This window comes from Haemaphysalis longicornis, unplaced genomic scaffold (assembly GCF_048455015.1).
Source record: "Haemaphysalis longicornis isolate Haplotype H1 unplaced genomic scaffold, Haemaphysalis longicornis Haplotype H1 scaffold_8, whole genome shotgun sequence".
NCBI lineage: Eukaryota > Metazoa > Arthropoda > Arachnida > Ixodida > Ixodidae > Haemaphysalis > Haemaphysalis longicornis.
Window position 1 is genome coordinate 152,038,778 of NW_027526445.1, and position 16,636 is coordinate 152,055,413.

The following is a 16,636-nucleotide window of genomic DNA, read 5'->3' on the forward strand; positions in this document are numbered from 1 at the left end:
CTGCATACTCGTCATGAAACAAGTACAGAACAGAAGGAGGCAAAGTTCGAGGCGTACAAAAAATTACACCATCTTCCGGTAGGGGAACCCTGAGTAGTATGCGAAGCAGCCATGGGGTCGACTGAAGTTCCCATTAGTTTTCAGTTCGTCGTTTCCGTTGACGTTCAGCTTCGCGTGCCTTCGTTGTATCAGTAGCTTCTTGACGTAGTTTGAATGAGTGAAGGACATAAGGCGCGTTCGTAGCACATGCTCCCGTCTCGGTTTGTAGTCCCGTCTCGTTGCGGCCAGAGAGTCGTGGGATCGAAACCGGGCTCCGCCTAACTATTTATTTTTATAGTGGACTGCGCTGACGTCAGCCCAAACGCTGACGGGGCTGAAGAGACGCGCATGCGCAGTAGAGTGCGGATGGCGGACAACGACAATGAGGGAGGGAGGGACACAGCCCCGAGCATGAGATGCTTCGTATCTAAAAAGAAAAAAAAAAACTGATTGATTGATTGTAGGGTTTATCGCCCCGACGCAACGCAGGCTGTGAGGCGCGCCGTAGTGGAGGGCTCCGGACTAATTTTGACCACCTGGGGATCTTTAAGGTGCGCCGAAATCTCGTCCACACGGGCGTTTTTGCTTTTCGCCTGCACCAGAAAAGCGGCCGCCGCGGCCGGGAATCGAACCCGCGACCTCGTGCTCAGCAGCGCAACGCCTTAGCCACTGAGCCACCGCGGCGGGTAAAAAAAAAAATCTGTGCCGGAAAACTTCCCCCCTTTCCGGTCACTATTCAATGAGTAGTGGTAATTCGAAGTGCACCATCAGTATTTCGAGACTTCGAGGGGTGCGGAGTAAGTTTTCCTTCTTGGAACCCTCTCCCCTTCCCCGTTTTTTTTTTCCTTTCTCAGCCATCGCCTTGGCAATGACGACCTGCAGCGACCGAGCATTGATATTCACCGACTCCCAAGCGGCATGTCGGAACTTCCAGAAAGGACGCGTGTCCGCGACGGCTCTTAATATCTTAAAGACGCGCCCCCAACTTCCTGACACCTACGTCACCTGGATCCCGGGGCATGAAGGGATGGCGGGAAACGAAGCAGCGCACGCTGCAGCCCGAGAGCACACCAGCCGGGCCTTCCTGCCACCCAACATCCGTGCTGCAACGGGCGCAGCAGACGTACCCATCACCTACAGGGCCATACTTCAGCACTACCGACTTGAGCGGAGGAGATATCCCCCACCACACCCCGACCTCACCAAGGAAGAGAGCGTAATCTTTCGTCGGCTCCAAACAAACACGTACACACACGGAATAATCATGAACCGCATCTACCCCACGCAATTTTCATATCTCTGCCCTTACTGCGACATACCCGACACCTTGGCACACATGATCCTGGAGTGCCCTTGCGATGACCGCCGTCCAGACCCACCTGTGGATAGCCGAGCATCCTCAACAACCCTGACTGCCGCACCACAAGATATTGCAAGCGCCCTTACCACCGGTGACCACGACATCGCTGAAAAGTGGGAGGCACTGCTCGTCTACGAGGATCCGGAGAACCAGAAGAATCTGGTGAACCGGGCGAAGACGGCAGCCACCGCCAAAGGTTTCCTGGACTGAGGAGACCTACCACCTCGGACCGGCAAGGATCAAGTCCTGGCTAGTCTTTTCAGCAAATAAACGTTTATTTCTCTCTCTCACCTCGTCTACGCTGTATCCTACAAATGATCGTGAAACCTTATTCTAAAAGAAACCGGCGCACGTATGCGCCGAAAAAACCGCTTCGTTACACGAGAATGTGGGTTGTAGCCAAGGAAAGTTCGGAAAGTTGGTATAGTGAAATGGCCAAGCTCACGTGCTCAAAACAAAAATGTAAAAAAGCGGAACGACAGTTTCGGTAACTCAATTCAATTCGAAAATCCGCGGCGACACAAGCAGTTGCGCGGAGAAAGAGCTGTTACAGCGCGCAAACGCGTGGCGACGCATGCCATAAATCGCTCGACCGAAACATTTCGCGCAGGACGCATAACACGGCCTTCCATCGATTCATTTTACAAACCGTAGGCTAACTAAAACGTTCGGTGAGGCCATTTTGGGTAAAAGCGAAGTTTCTCTCTTGCGTGAGGGTTGTTTCAAAGCACGGATAGTGCAAGGAGACCTCTAGAATTGTCTGCGGAGTATACACACATTCCTACGCCACCTCTCCTCATCTCTAGTTATTTTTTTTTTGTGGCCATATTAGGCTATTAGTAGCCATATTGGGTTACTTTTGGGCTATACAGGGCCACTTATTCAGTTAGTTCGTTTTTGTGTTTTCGTTTTTAATTCCTTCTTCTTGCCAAATGTCAAAGTTTACGCTATACCACAGCCACATGCGTTAATATTGCCAGTAATCCATTTTCGTGCAGATACAAGGCGTTACGCGTTTGGTGCTCTCAGGAACTCAGCAAAAAAATTTCTCCCACCTCCCCTCGCGGGAACCCCTGTGTAGATGCGACGCATAGGGGGTTCCGTTGTTGTTTCCGCTAGGTTGATTCTCCCACCGCGTGAAACGTGCCGTGAACCCCCTGCCGCGGCTATGACGCAACGTGGCGCGGTTATGACGCAACACAATCCAACACAATCCACTTTAATTCAATCCAATCCACTCCAAGCCAATCCAATCGAATCCAATCCAATGCCCCTCGCGAGAGAGTGTTCGCTATCGGAGAGGAGAGGGGGTGAGCGGCGGAGAGCGCAGCTCGCGCGGCGAGGAGAATGGGGGAGGGGTGCGGACGGACAACAACAACGCCGTATGGAGGGACAACGCGAGTGAATGAGGTGCAGTCGCATCTAAAAGTTTCACCATCCCTTTCTGCAGAAAGTTGAGAGATGCGCGAAAGCTCTCCTCTCAGGACAAAAGGGCTTCAAAACCTTCGCTGAAAGTGCGTCGAGTCAATCGTCAAACCTTCAAGGATGCAAATCGCAAGCGAAGAACGAACCCACGCGGCGATTTTTCGCGCACTAAGCAAACGCATCTGCGAGCGATCTAAGTGTATACCGATACATGGTTCGTGAGATAAGGATATAACTCCTTTTGTACTCCTTCTTCATGATCGATGCGTGCATTGTCTTATCTAGAACTGTTCCCTCTTGTTCTCGCGATTTTCAAGAAACCGTTTTGACACAATGGATGTCCGGTCTCACGCAAGCGCCGTGTGTCTAGAGGTCTTTCGACCAACCGGTCTCAGGGGAAACGCATTAGTTATTAGGTGCGGAGCACCTTAGGACTACACAATGTCCGTCCGCGTTCGTGCGCATAGCATTTAAAATCGCACAAAATCGCACAGGCACGAGAAGGATTCGAGCCTGTGTCTGGTAGACCGCACAGAGTCAGTGTCAGTCGTCTTACCTATTGAGCAACGACCACGAGTTAGTACCCGAGAGTCAAACGGCTTACTCCCTCGCCTGTCACGGTGCGGAGTACCTTAGGACCTCCTAATGTCCGTCCGCGTCCATCCGCGCGCACACCACCATCAAGCAAAATTCGATTTGAGCCGTGGGTTGCAGCTTCATTTAGGGAACAATCAAGGTGCAACTCACGGCTCAAATCGAATGACGGTCGGGGCGCAACTTGGATGTCATTTCGAGTGCCCGTACTCCGCATCCTCGCCATCATACACGGAGTGGAGATGCTGCCATTTTTTTTTTGACATTGCACCATCAATTCCCACTAAAAAAGCTTATACTTTAATAAAAGCGGGCACGTTTTTTTTTTTTTTTTTTTTTTTTTTTTTTTTTTTTTTTTGCTGCGCGTGTGCGCCCAAGCAGCTACCGGAGGACGCGCGGAAGACGGCGCACATAATAAATCCACCGGTTTGCATCGTCGTGCGGGGTGTGCTCGGTCCGGCGAATGCCGGAAGCGCTACACAAACAGACCTCAAACGAGCCCCTTTTCATATGCATATACGAGAAACGGCGGCTCGCCAACAGAAACGGTTTCACCGCGAGCACACGCCCCAACGGAAAGGAGTGCACGAAGGAAGCACTGCAGTTTCGGTACCACTTCCGATCATATCCACGCCAGAGCCTTTTTTGCTTTTCGTGCACGCTGTTCTCATCCGAACACACAAAGTTTTTCGCGTGATTATGACGTCTTTGTTGGTCCCGCTGCGTCAGCACTTCGACATAGTCCCTCAAACGGCGGGAAATGCTGCTGGGTGTACCGCGAACATGGGCGTTGGAGTGCCAGATGAGCGGCTGGTCAGTGATGGATAGCAATGTGGCGTTACGACGCTGTTTCTCCCTAACTTGAGAAGGCTCAGACACCAAGCAAAAGATGGTCGCATTATCGTTGCTTCACAAATCAGGTGGGTCAAAAGGGTAGAGGTACAGGGAATCGGCATGCTGATGCAAGTGACCACATTAAGTTTCACACAAAATATATGCTCCTCCTGCGAGCGTAGCCCCCAGCATCCGACCCGTCCCATACTATCTTTCAAAAAAAGAAGGTCGGCAAATTGCACGACGGTTGATTATGAGTGCGAATGGTTCAGCTATGCGGGCAAGGGTTAAACTAGCTCACCACGCACACGAGAAACAGGCGATCTCTGTAATAGAGTACTCGCGGTCGGGGATAAAAAACTGGCATAGTGATAACATGCTCCTGAACGGCCTGCCGCTTCACTCGGTAGCCTGAATATCACAGCCGCTGACGTCTTCGCGAACTTTTGTGGGCGCGCTAGCGTCAAGTTGCGCCGAAATTGTCGCAGTTATCAGAAGGGCGATGAGAAAGGCAAAGGCAGCCGCTTTGTCAGGATCCCAGGAAAAAGGAACACTTTAACAGCACGGCTGCTGTTGCTGGCCGTAACGTGTGCTGCGGCGTATCTAGAAAACGTTGGGTCATAGTTACTTCCGCAGTTTACCGACCACGTGAGCGCGCGCTTGACGAGAAGTGTCCGGCGTCGTGCAGGCTTGCGCGTGGCACTCGCAAAGAAATGCAAAGGAAACGGTTCCCGTCCGCCTCAAGGTTGGAGCACAAGATAGCTCGCTCTACAGACGCTCAGTTCGCGAAGCCGGCTACCGCCGGTTCTAGCGCGAGCTGACGCGTTCCACTTTGGGAGAATTGTGAAAGCCTGCGGACAAAACTATCCGGGCCCGCCAGCCGTGCATGAGAAAGACAACGATATAGATGAACACGACGATGACTACTACTACCACAGCGAAAAGCGACGAGGGAACATGTAAAATTTCAAACCTAACGCAATGCGTGGTGCTGTGACCTTCAGCGCTTACACCGAAAGAAATCCTCCAGCTCCACCATGGTTCAGGCCTTGTGGGACTCAGTGCAAGCCTCGCCATTTATTTTAAGGAGCAGTGTCAGGGGACTTAAAATGTTTGCAAAATCTTTGATAAATAGGACAAAAAGAGGAGCACATGCACAATCCTATGAAGCAGCAAACGTCATTACTTAAGGGTGCCTCCGTTTTTTTTTTAAACACACGCACTTCTTTAAAGTCGGGCAGGACTCCCCTAGCATCCAAGAGGCATCTTAACATTCTGAACTGGTTGCGGCCGAAATGACACGCGTCGGCCGCGGTACAGCTGTCGAGCGCGTTGCTTTCTGGCGACCATGCGCATATGGAAAGAGGACGACTACATCATTGTGCGGGGTTTCCCGCTCACCTATTTATAGTAAACAGCGCGCATGCGTCCCCGGGGTGGACAGTAGTGAGTTTTCTATTTTGACGGCTTCGAAAGGAAAGAGAAAGGTCTTCACGCCCGTACTTCTGAGTAAAACAAACAAACCAACAAACTAGCTGAGGTTTCTACGAATTCCGGACTTGTAACTAGTGCGATGCAGTACCCACAGCCCTTTCAGCTTCATATAAGACAAAAAAAAAAGCAACAACGCGTGCACCGCGGTTCCAAAGCGCGCACAAGCAAGAGAAAAAACAAACGACCACCACCCTTTCGTGCTTTCGCGAAAACTCCACGAGGAGACGGATACAGCCCGTCGAAGAGTTAGAAGCGCGTCGACATAGTCGGTCAGCGCCTTGCTGGCCCACTCAGGCGGCCGACGCCAACCAACGCTAAGCGGAATAACTCCCGCGAGCAGTTACACAAACAGCGAAGAGAGGGTGCGCAACTCACCACTCGCTGCTGAAAGCGGCGGCGTCGAAGCGCTGCGGCGAAGACTCCCCCTCAGGCGGCGACGCTGGCGGTGCCTTCGGGGAGGAGGCGGAGGAGGAGGCAGCGGCGCTGTGCCGGCGTCGGCGGCCGGCGCCCACCAAGTGGTGGTCGCGTAGCCAGCGTTCCAGAACTAGCCTCGACCGCAGTCGCCCCGAGGCCAGCCGCAGGGCGTCGTACGCGTCGCCGGAGAGCAGACGCTCGAGCGACGCCGCGACCCCGTCGTCGCCGGGAGAAGGGGAAGAGGGGGAGGAGGAAAGGGGAAACGCCAGGGAGGCGCACGAGGGCAGCGAGTCGCAGCCTGCGCCGTGAAAGAGAAAAAAAAGGGGGAGGGAGAGGACAGGGAAGATCACGAGGAGACAACACAAGCACATCATATCATCGGAGAAAAGTAGAAAGGGAAGCGCGCATACGATTTCCCGCAAAATTGAAGTGGGAGTTGCGCGCCTTGAAGAGCTCGCTGCACTTGAACTCTAGGGCGTGTCGTAGTGGGAACGCTAGGAATTCATTTAGGCCACCTGGGGACCCGTCAACGTACGCTAGAATGTCAGGCACGTTTTTTTTTTTATTTTTTACGCCTCCACAGGAAAAAAAAAAAAATCCTGCACCCATCGGTCTAACGACGACGATGGTTGAACGCGGAGCTTTCTCGTGACGCATTCTTTGGTCGTCGTCCGAGTTTTCCAAACCACTCCGACCATGTCGAAATAGAGCAATCGGACAGACGCCGGCTGACCCAGGTTCGATTCCGACCGCCGCAAGCGCTTTTCTTTCTTTCTTTCTTTTCGGCGTTTTCGCGTTACAGACGTCATCAGTGAGAACACTAAAGATTCGCTTTAAAAAACAAAAGGCAACTGCCTCGGTCGGGAGTCTCCTCGCGATGAGAATCTGGACGCCTCAGCAAATGAGCCACGGTGGCGGCACGCACCGAACGCGACACAACACTAAGTACAATGCTGCTGGCGCACCCACTTCCTCACAATCAGTCACATTAAAACGCCTCGACGCGCTTGAAATACTACAGAGGAAAACAAAACTGAAAAAAAGAAGTTGAGCATCGCTTTTTTTTTCTTTTGTTCCTGGTACAAGCGTTTTCTTTTTGCTGTCCGTCAACCACATATTGACGGGGCGTGAGAGCATTCAGTGTCCCGCGAACAAGAACACTTGAAAGGAAGTAGTAAATGGCATCGCGAGTATATTAATGCCACCCGCAAACACATAGGCAGCGGAAGAAAAAAAAAAAGAAAGAACTGCAAGTGCGCGGGTATGGGCCCCCTGAACGCGACAGCCTTCCAACTAACGGTGCCATCAACTACCCCACAAACCCCCTTTGCTCTACCTTCCCGCACTGCGCGTTCATATACTTCGAGAGGGTGCAAATGGCTCGGATTTATATCTGCCGCAACAAAAAAAAAAAAAAAAAAAAGGAGAAAAATAATAACCCTCCGGGCACTTCAGTAGTAAAACTCCATTGGTTCAACACCCGTTAATTCGTAATTTCGGTTAATTGAGACGCGGCGTCTGGTCCCGTTTAAATTCGCATTGTTGTATGGCTAAAAGCTATAATTCCGATAGATTCGGCCGTTAATTTGGACTTCCCGCCGAGTTCAGGCGGGGAAACAGCAGCGCATTCCACCACGGCCGACGTTCAGCTAATACGGATTCGCAGCAGAAATCAAAGGCACACCTAGAAAACTACGAGAAAAGTCGCAAAGTATGAGTACCAGGCACATCATCTTCACGACTGAGCAAAGAACAATCACTGAGTTCTTTAAAAAAATGGTGATGCTGAAAACATTTATCAGTTGTTATGACCGTACTCGCGATAGTTCGGAAACTGTTAATTCGGACATTCTCTCCGCTCCCTTGAAATCCGCATTAACGGGGTTTTTCTGTAGTATATCATTTCCTATGGAGATACCTATGAAGAACTTCTCCAACCCCAAATCATGTTCCCGTCTCTCAGGTTTCACTTACGTTCCTTCGTCTTTTGGCGCAAATGGTCAGGCTGGCGAAAGAATTCGCGCCCCAGCCTCCCCACAGTCAGTGTTCCGTGCCTGGCGTACACCTGCTTTACTCACTTGCCGTCACGTTCGCCTGACACGTGATATGACATCAGAGCCGCACGCTATAGACCAAGTCTCGTTCCGGTGCTGGCAACGTGTCGGTGTAGGCCGGCGGTAACGAACTCGGCTTCTACTCTGGAGACCCGGATTCGACTGCCAAACCAGCTAAAGTGATGTTTTTTTTCGGAGTGAGACAGATGGCGTTACGTCAAAAAAAAAAAAAGCGAATTTTCGCGCGTATAATTCGCGGCAAAAACTGGGAAAATTCAGTGCCAAAGTAGGGGTGCGGATAATATGCGGGGCTTTTCCTTTAATGCAGCTTCACGGCAATGCGCGTTGTGCCGTGAAGCTCCTACGCAGTAACACTGACTAATACCTGTGCTACACGGCAACTTTCGATTGGGAGTTGAACGCTCACCTTCAAGTGCGCCCTATGTATTTACAATGGGGAACTCTGTAGACAATTGGTTCAAAGGCCTTCGGGAGGCCTCTGAAACGGCCGTGTAGCACAGGCATTAGCCATCCTCAGCTGTAGCGAGAGCAGTGACACTGATTGAATTGTGACTTTCGCCTTGCAGTGTATTACACTTGCTAAATATACGCTTTTTTCTGTCTACATGGTGTTTGACGTGTTGCTTGAGCAGTAGCTTCGGTGCAGCCTTTCTGTATCAAATGTGTGGGCAATACGCGACGATTTTTTTTCCTTTTCCGCCGGGCTGAAAGTGGGGGTGCGGATTATATGCAGGGGCAGGTTATACGCGCGAATACCGGTCATACATTTCCACATAGACCGGTTGGTCGACCGAAAAGTTCTGATAATACCTCTGGACACAGGGCGCATGCGTGAAACGGGGCCTTCATTGTGTCAAAAGGGTTACTTGAAAATCGCGAAAAAGGAACGCTTCTAAGCCCTTTCCACCCCGATTTTTTTTATTTCAAGCAAAACAATGTTTTCTGTACGTTTTCTTAAATTTTAGGTCCCCATAAGCCCACAAACAAGAAATAGAGCTGATAGTGCAAGTATTTATTGATTTATTAATGATGCAATTGATCAAAACAGCTGGCAATTAAAATTTTTAGATTGAGTAGAAACATCTTTCTGGCATCTTTTCCTAAAGTTTATGACCACATGAATCTACAAACAAAAAATGAGCTCCGTAGTGCAGTATTTTTAGATTTACAAGCTTTGGTTTTTAAGGCCTCCGTTTTCGGTTTTTTTTTTTTGCGCCTGAATGTCGGAATTTTGTGTTCAATTCAATTGCGTTCAATTTTGTGAATTTTAAGCCTTTTCTTCTTCCTTGTAGCGTCCTGCCCCACGAAAACGTAAAACCGGTGACGTCTATCGCAACAGGCATCATTGAAGAACAATTTTCCAGGAAACTAGTAGTTTTGGTTTCCTTCTGTATGCACTATTATTTTATTTTATTTACAAAATACTGCAGGCCTTTTTGAGGCCCAAGCAGGAGTGGGGTAGAGATAAAATATTCTGATACACATTAAAATTGCAAGCAAAAAAGTAAAGAATAACTAATAAAAGCAACGCAAGGGAAAAAAGCAAGAGTATAGTAAAGCCGAGGTTTGACATACACAAGGCATGCATGAAAAACATGAAGAACTGGAAAAAAAAGAACACCATTTATAACGCCATACAACAAGCAACTGAAATGGGGAGAACACAAGACAGCTGAAATTTTACATGTTAAAGAAATTTTCAATTGATCGGGGTAGATCATTTGAAAGAAATATGTGGCTGGGGAGGGCATTCCAATCTATTATGGTTCTAGGAAAGAAGGAATGTTTAAACTAGACGAACTTTTATGTGAAGGCGTCAATTGACACCACCATGGCCGAAGGGGCTAGATAGGACAATACCCGCATCGATCATGAAGGAAGAGTATAGTAGTATCTATACTTTTGTCTCATAAACCACGTATCGGTATACATTTAGATCGTTCGTAGACGCGTTTGCTTAGTGCGCGAAAAATCTTTGCATGGGTTCGTTCTTTTTTAGATTTGGGTCTCAAAGTTTGACGATCGATGGTACGCACTTTAAGCTTTCGCGCTTCCCTCAACTTTATTTAGAAAGGGATGGTAAAATTTTTATGGGTGAAGCTTCATACGGGCTGGGGCTGTTGGCGTCTCCTGTCGTCGTCGTAATCGTCGTTTCATCTAGCCACGGTACTAAAAAACCGGGAAACTCGTTTACGCCTCGCGTTGGAACGTAACGCGTGCTAAAAAAACACCGAGGCACTCGTTTATGCCTCGCTCTGGAGCGCTTCGCAACGCGTACTAAAAAAAAAAAAAAAAAAAAAAAACACACCGGGACACTTGTTTGAGAGCTTCGCGATTCAAAGACAAGAGAATGTTAGAGCAAAGATGCATACTTCTACCCCCCCAAAGGTTTCATCTCCGTGGGCAGAAACACCAAGGCGCCAAGAATACTGCATGCTTCGCCCCTCCCCAGGTTTCACGTCAGTGGAGATGGCCGGGGATTTTATTCACTTGTTGCAGCGATGGCCCTTTTCTCTGTCCGACAACAACCACAACGCCAGTTCTTCGTACAGTGTGGCACTTAAATCTTTCGCTTTAGAAAAAGAGGAGATAGCTGGGGGTGAGAATACTTCCACATCCATACGATCGTTAGCCGCCAACAGTTCAAAACTGGCTGTCATTCGGCAGAAGACCAGGCCACGGGCCGATGGGCGCGCGGAAACTGACACGTCGAGAAAGCCACGTCGCTGCTGCTGCTGCTGCTGCTTGGGCAATCAATGCCGCGGATGGGGAGGGCGGATGGAGAGCGACCTAAGAAACAGTCTAAGTGACAATGGATTCCGCCATTTTCTCGCAGCGACGACAGCTGGCACGTAGTGGCTGCTAGCGCTTCAATTAAGAGGGAAATCGACAGTCCTATACAAGTAAAACGCAACACGAGAACTCGCAAAGAATCGAACTATAGTGCGCGATCCTTTCCTTGAAAAAGGAACAGCTACGGAAGAAAAAGACGGCGTTAAAAAAGAGCAAGGAGCCGCCTTTATTCTCTCGCGTTCTATTTTTTTCACGCCGTAGCTATACTAAGCGTTGTCGAACGAACCTAGCCAAGTTAAACTCGTTCTCCATTACCCGTCGCGCAGAACTGTGAACGAGGCGCCTCCTGGCGACAAGCGCGAAGGAGCTGGTTCGAACGTCAGGCAGTGGAAGTTTCGCGTACAGTAAATCCTCGTTATAACAAGGTCCGCGGTGCCAAAAACAGACTTCAATAAAAGTGGCAATTTATAAAAAAATCCCAGTAATTTTATTTCCCCGTAATTCAGTGGGACCGTAAAACGCCTCCAATACAACAATTTCGTTTTAAAGCGCGTTTATTCTATACCCCAACGGGAACGCCGAGGCCGGGAGGTGGGAACTAATTCGGTGCACAGATGACAAGAAGCGTGCGAAGTATTTATTTCTCCTTTGAAATTATTGTTTACACATCTGACATACGGGCGACATGTAAGGCAGGCTGATCAAACCAGCGGCCTCGTGTGTGTGGCCTTGCAGCAGTAGTAACGCCTGCGACACCAAGCCACCTCGACGGGGGAGGAATCCAATGCGCGTTGGTGAAGGAGAGTAACAGAAACGAAGCTTAAATTCATTTCAAACGGAATTTTAATGACAAGATCATAATATCAGGGGATGAGGCCATTTACATACACAAAAGCGAAAGCGCACGTATACTGTATATAGTGCGTGCGTGCACGCCGCATTGAAAACGCCTTTGATACACCTGCGAAACGCCTTTGGACCCCCCCCCCCCCCACACACACACACGCACACACACACGCACACCTACTCCCTAACCCCTCACCCCGAGCCAAAACTCTCGTCAATGCTTTTGGACCTCGAGTGATGCTTAACAAAAAACCCTTTAAAACCACCCCCCTGAAACGTTAACACGTTTGTTTGTTTGTTTACCTGTTTGCATAAACATGGGCTTGTTGTGGCGGGAAACAGGGTAAAAGCTTTGTCGCGAAATTCATGTCCCTCCTTGACGGGTTTTCTTGCCGCTCGCCATTTCTTGCCGTTCGCCGAGAGGAGCCGTACCGCAAAGCGAAGGAATGTTCTCGCCGCCATTGTCGCACCCGGGTCGGCTGGCCATGTGTTTCGGGGAGAGAGGTGGGCGAGAGTGCCGCGGCCTACTGAAGGCTGCGCCCCGCGAATTCTCGGAAGACGCGCGGCCCGGTGGACGGTGTGCGTGGTGCAGCGCGGGGTTTCCGAGGAGAATGGGCTGAGAACTGGTGGTGGCCGGACGTACGGCCGGGACGCGGCGTCGGTCTTGAGGGCTGTGCTGTGGAGGCCGAGCGATGACGGCGGTGAACTTCGGGCCCCCGAAGATTCCTCAAGGAGGCGACAGTGGGCGGCCGGAGTTCACCCAAATTGCGTCGCTGATCAGCGGTGCCCCACCACAGACGACCGACAGCCTCCGTCACCCCGGCGAGACCATCAGCCGGACCGCAGCTAAGATGTTCTTCCCTTCTCCACCTTTCCTCGGACTCTTTCTATTCATCTTCTGTGTTTTATTTCCCTATGCGGACTGCACGGGCTTCTTATTCGCCTCCTTCAGTGCACCACGCTGTATGTGTTTCTAGCGGGCCTATTGTTAGCAGTTGGGGGAAGCCTCCAACCCCGCCTATTGTACACTCTACTGTCCCCTTCATTTACTGTCGCCTCCTCCTCGGGCTCGTAACGGCGTGTACCTTTTCTTTCATTGTGATTAATGTACTTCGTGTCGGTGTCTTGGCAGCTCTGACCCCAACGGGGTGTCAACTGCAGTGTGTATTAACTCGTCAACCCTCCTGTCTGTCTGTTTCGAATTTCCTGTGAATGTGAAGTAAACGCCCGTTGTTTTGAATTGTTTTCCCGTGCCCCGTCTCGTGCCTCACGCCAGCGGCCAATCAGGCGTGGACCTATCGCCGGTTAGCAGGTCCGAACCACATTCTCGAATTCGCGCGTAAGGGGGAGTTGTTTGTCGCTCCTCCCGTCCGAGACATCGGCCACTAAATTATTACCTTGCTCAATTCTGTGACAAGCTTGTACTCGGCAACTTGATTGATTGTGGGGTTTAACGCGCCGACGCAACGCAGGCGATGAGGCGCGCCGTAGTGGAGGGCTCCGGATTAATTTTGACCACCTGGGGATCTTTATCGTGCGCCGAAATCTCGTACACACGGGCGTTTTTGCTTTTCGCCTCCATCAGAAAAGCGGCCGCCGCGGCCGGGAATCGAACCCGCGACCTCGTGCTCAGCAGCGCAACGCCTTAGCCACTGAGCTACCGCGGCGGGTGTACTCGGCAACTTGACCATGCCCTAAATCCTTCATAGAGGCTGGAAAACAGCGGGGAGAAAATAAAAAACCAAAACGCATAACGCTGAGCCGACTTGCGGGTGGCAAACTATCTTTCGAGGGTAGAAATGCGATAAAGTGAAGAGCACGATAAGTGGTGCATCAATCAGAGCACATAACATCGTGAAGAGCTGCAGTTATCAAATACGTAAACAGGTAACAAAAAATGTTAAAGCAGTTCTACTCAACGTGCAAGCTGTCAAGTGCCAAACAGCGATTCGCCAGACGGGCTGCGTAGCTCTCTCTCTTGGCTATTTTCAGTATCACCGTGGCGTTGATACCGAAAGTAGTTGAGAGAGGGCACCGTAGACACCGAGAAAGCGTATAAAAAGACAATGTATTAAGTTTTCAATATTTTAGAGTAATTAATGCGTTAATTCGTGACTTCTTTTTTCTTATTTTGCGTTATTGTGTACTCATTTCCGGCATAGCAACGACAGTCTCCGTGGCAACGGCGCAGCACAAAGATCACACCCGACACTGCATATGGGGAACATGCAACCTCTGTGGCACCATGGGATTGACATCGGCTTAGAAACGCGAAGGACCCTGGTTCGATCCCGACCAGCGGAAGCGGTTATCTTTTCGAACACTCGCCACGTTACGCGTTAGCTACGGCGACAAGCCGGGTCCCTAAAGTGTTCCGCACTTAAAGAACGGGTCAAATAAACATCATCGTGGTGGTTTAGAGTACATGCAACAAACCGTACAGAAACAGTAAAACCTGATTGATTGATTGATTGATTGATTGATTGATTGATTGATTGTGGTGTTTAACGCACCTACGCAACGCAGGCGATGAGGTGCGCCGTAGTGGAAGGCTTCGGATTATTTTGATCACCTGGGGATCTTTAACATGCGCCGAAATCTCAAACACACGGGCGTTTTTGCTTTTCGCCTCCATCAGAAAAGCGGCTGCCGCGGCCGGGAATCGAACCCGCGACCTCGTGCTCAGCAGCGCAACGCCTTAGCCACTGAGCCACCGCGGCGGGTAACAGTAAAACCTAGCGGAAACCGCCATTCTGCTTTGATGAAGCAGAGTCCTGTCTATTCAATACGACGACGATGTTTATGCTTGATTGATTATGGGGTTTTACGCGCCCTACGCCAGACAGACGATGAGGCGAGCCATAGTGGAGGGCTCCGGATTAATTTTGACCACCTGGGGATCTTTAACGTGCGCCACTATCTCGAACACACGGCCGTTTTTGCTTTTCGCCTCCATCTGAAAAGCGGCCGCCGCGACCGGGAATCGAACCCGCGGCCTTGTGCTCAGCAGCACAACGCCACAGCCACTGAGCCACCGCGGCGGGTATGTTTATGATGATGACGGGACCTACGAACGAACGGACAAATGTTTGCATCGAGCCAGGGCACACGTTACACTGCACCATAACAACGAAACATAAGTGTGCCTGTAAAGGGTGCTTTGTCGCCGAACAACGGTGGGTGCGGAGAAGCACGCTTCGGAGGGTGAGAAACCCCATAAAGGCCGCCACCACACGAGGGCAGCCACACTGCGCAGTTTCCGCGAAATCCGAACTGCGCCACTCCCCTGAAACGCGACAGCAAGTTCTGGTTTCTCGAACGCCGTAAATGTCACGCTCCGCGCCGACCGAGCTTCGCGGCGGCAAAGAAACCAGACGGCGAAACGTAGAAGTAGGAAATGGGATGGGGGAGGGGGGAGGGGAGGACGCGTACTTGCTGCTGGAGGGCGCGGTCCGAAAAGTGCGTACCGGCAGTCCTTAAATGTCAATCACGCCTACAATAAGGAAAAGAAAAAAAAAAAAACGACACGAAAGAGAAACACCGTATATCACTGCCTGCAGACGCGGAATCGAGCGTTCTCGAAATCGCGAACTGCACTACAGCAGCGAGCTGTCACACAGCGGCGAAACAGAAAATAGTCGAAAAACACCGACGTCTCTGAATCCGGTTCCTCCCCAACGACCGAATGTCAAGCAGCTGTAAATTAAGTAAAAAAGCTAAATACAACAAAACGAAAACTCAAGCCCGTTTCTCGCGATCAAGGACGTGCAAGCCCGTTTATTATTATTTTTTTTTGCAAAAGATCTAGGAGAGACGCCAAGAGTTTTCTTTTCCTTTTTTTTTTTGTTCCTCTACTTCTTTTCAAAGCGATTCACTTTCTAGGCTACCTTCTTGGCTACGAGTTTCGGATAACGTTCGTTGACACCTGATAAACTACTAAACCTGCGTATACCGAGTGCAAATTATGCGAAGCGCGATGAATTATTCCACCACCTCACGGGAGTATTTCGTGTCAACATAAAACACGAGTATTCAAAAGTTGGTGGTAGAATTAAGCATTTATTAACGCGTAAAGTTTTATCTTTATCGACAAATGACTTTTCCCGTTTCGGAAAATTGTGGGGCCTTGCTCTGATCCCTACTGAAGAGGAGTGTCTTATTTTTCTTTTATTTGTTTTATTTTCTTTCGGGTCGTGACGTCATTCGTGCTGCTTCTACATACTGCAGACCGCAATAGATATGCACATTTTCTAGACAGCGCTGGTACTGTCCTTTCTTTTTCGTCTCCATCCCTGCGTTATTTTCGGTTAAAGCTATCCGAGATGTACGCGCGAAATTTTGAGATGGATTCAGTGTCTGCCTAGACGCGTTTTATGCTTAAAACACACGGCGTGCACGCCGATGTTCGGGATCACGTCAAAACAGATCCCCAGCGGTATACAGCGAGCACACAGAAACATCAGCTTCCGGTCGGGAATAAACTGGTGCCAGGTCTAAAATAATAAAACAAAAAGGAAAAAAAAAGATGTTTATTTTGCCGTAAAATCTGAGTATTTCCCTTACAGTTGAAATAAAAACCATTCCTACGAATTTAAAGTAAAGAAAAAACACTCGCAAGAGAGAGAGAGAGAGAGAGAGAGAGAGAGAGAGAGAGAGAGAGAGAGAGAGAGAGAGGCAACATTTAAGGAGACTGGCGGTGTCAGCCGAGCTAAGCTGCCTGGCTTGCTACGCCAGATGAATGCGGTGGCGATGATGATTATAA

General features: G+C 49.9%; 1 protein-coding gene across 2 annotated transcripts in view; it reads right to left on the reverse strand.

The window, feature by feature from the left end:
• Window positions 1–16,636, reverse strand: part of LOC144149874 (apoptosis-resistant E3 ubiquitin protein ligase 1) — a 91,673-nt gene that overhangs the window by 65,558 nt on the left and 9,479 nt on the right. For both annotated transcript variants that reach the window (XM_077681588.1, XM_077681587.1), the window contains exon 3: window positions 6,122–6,458. In XM_077681588.1, coding sequence (XP_077537714.1) covers window positions 6,122–6,458 — 337 coding nt within the window. The remainder of the gene's footprint in view (window positions 1–6,121; window positions 6,459–16,636) is intronic.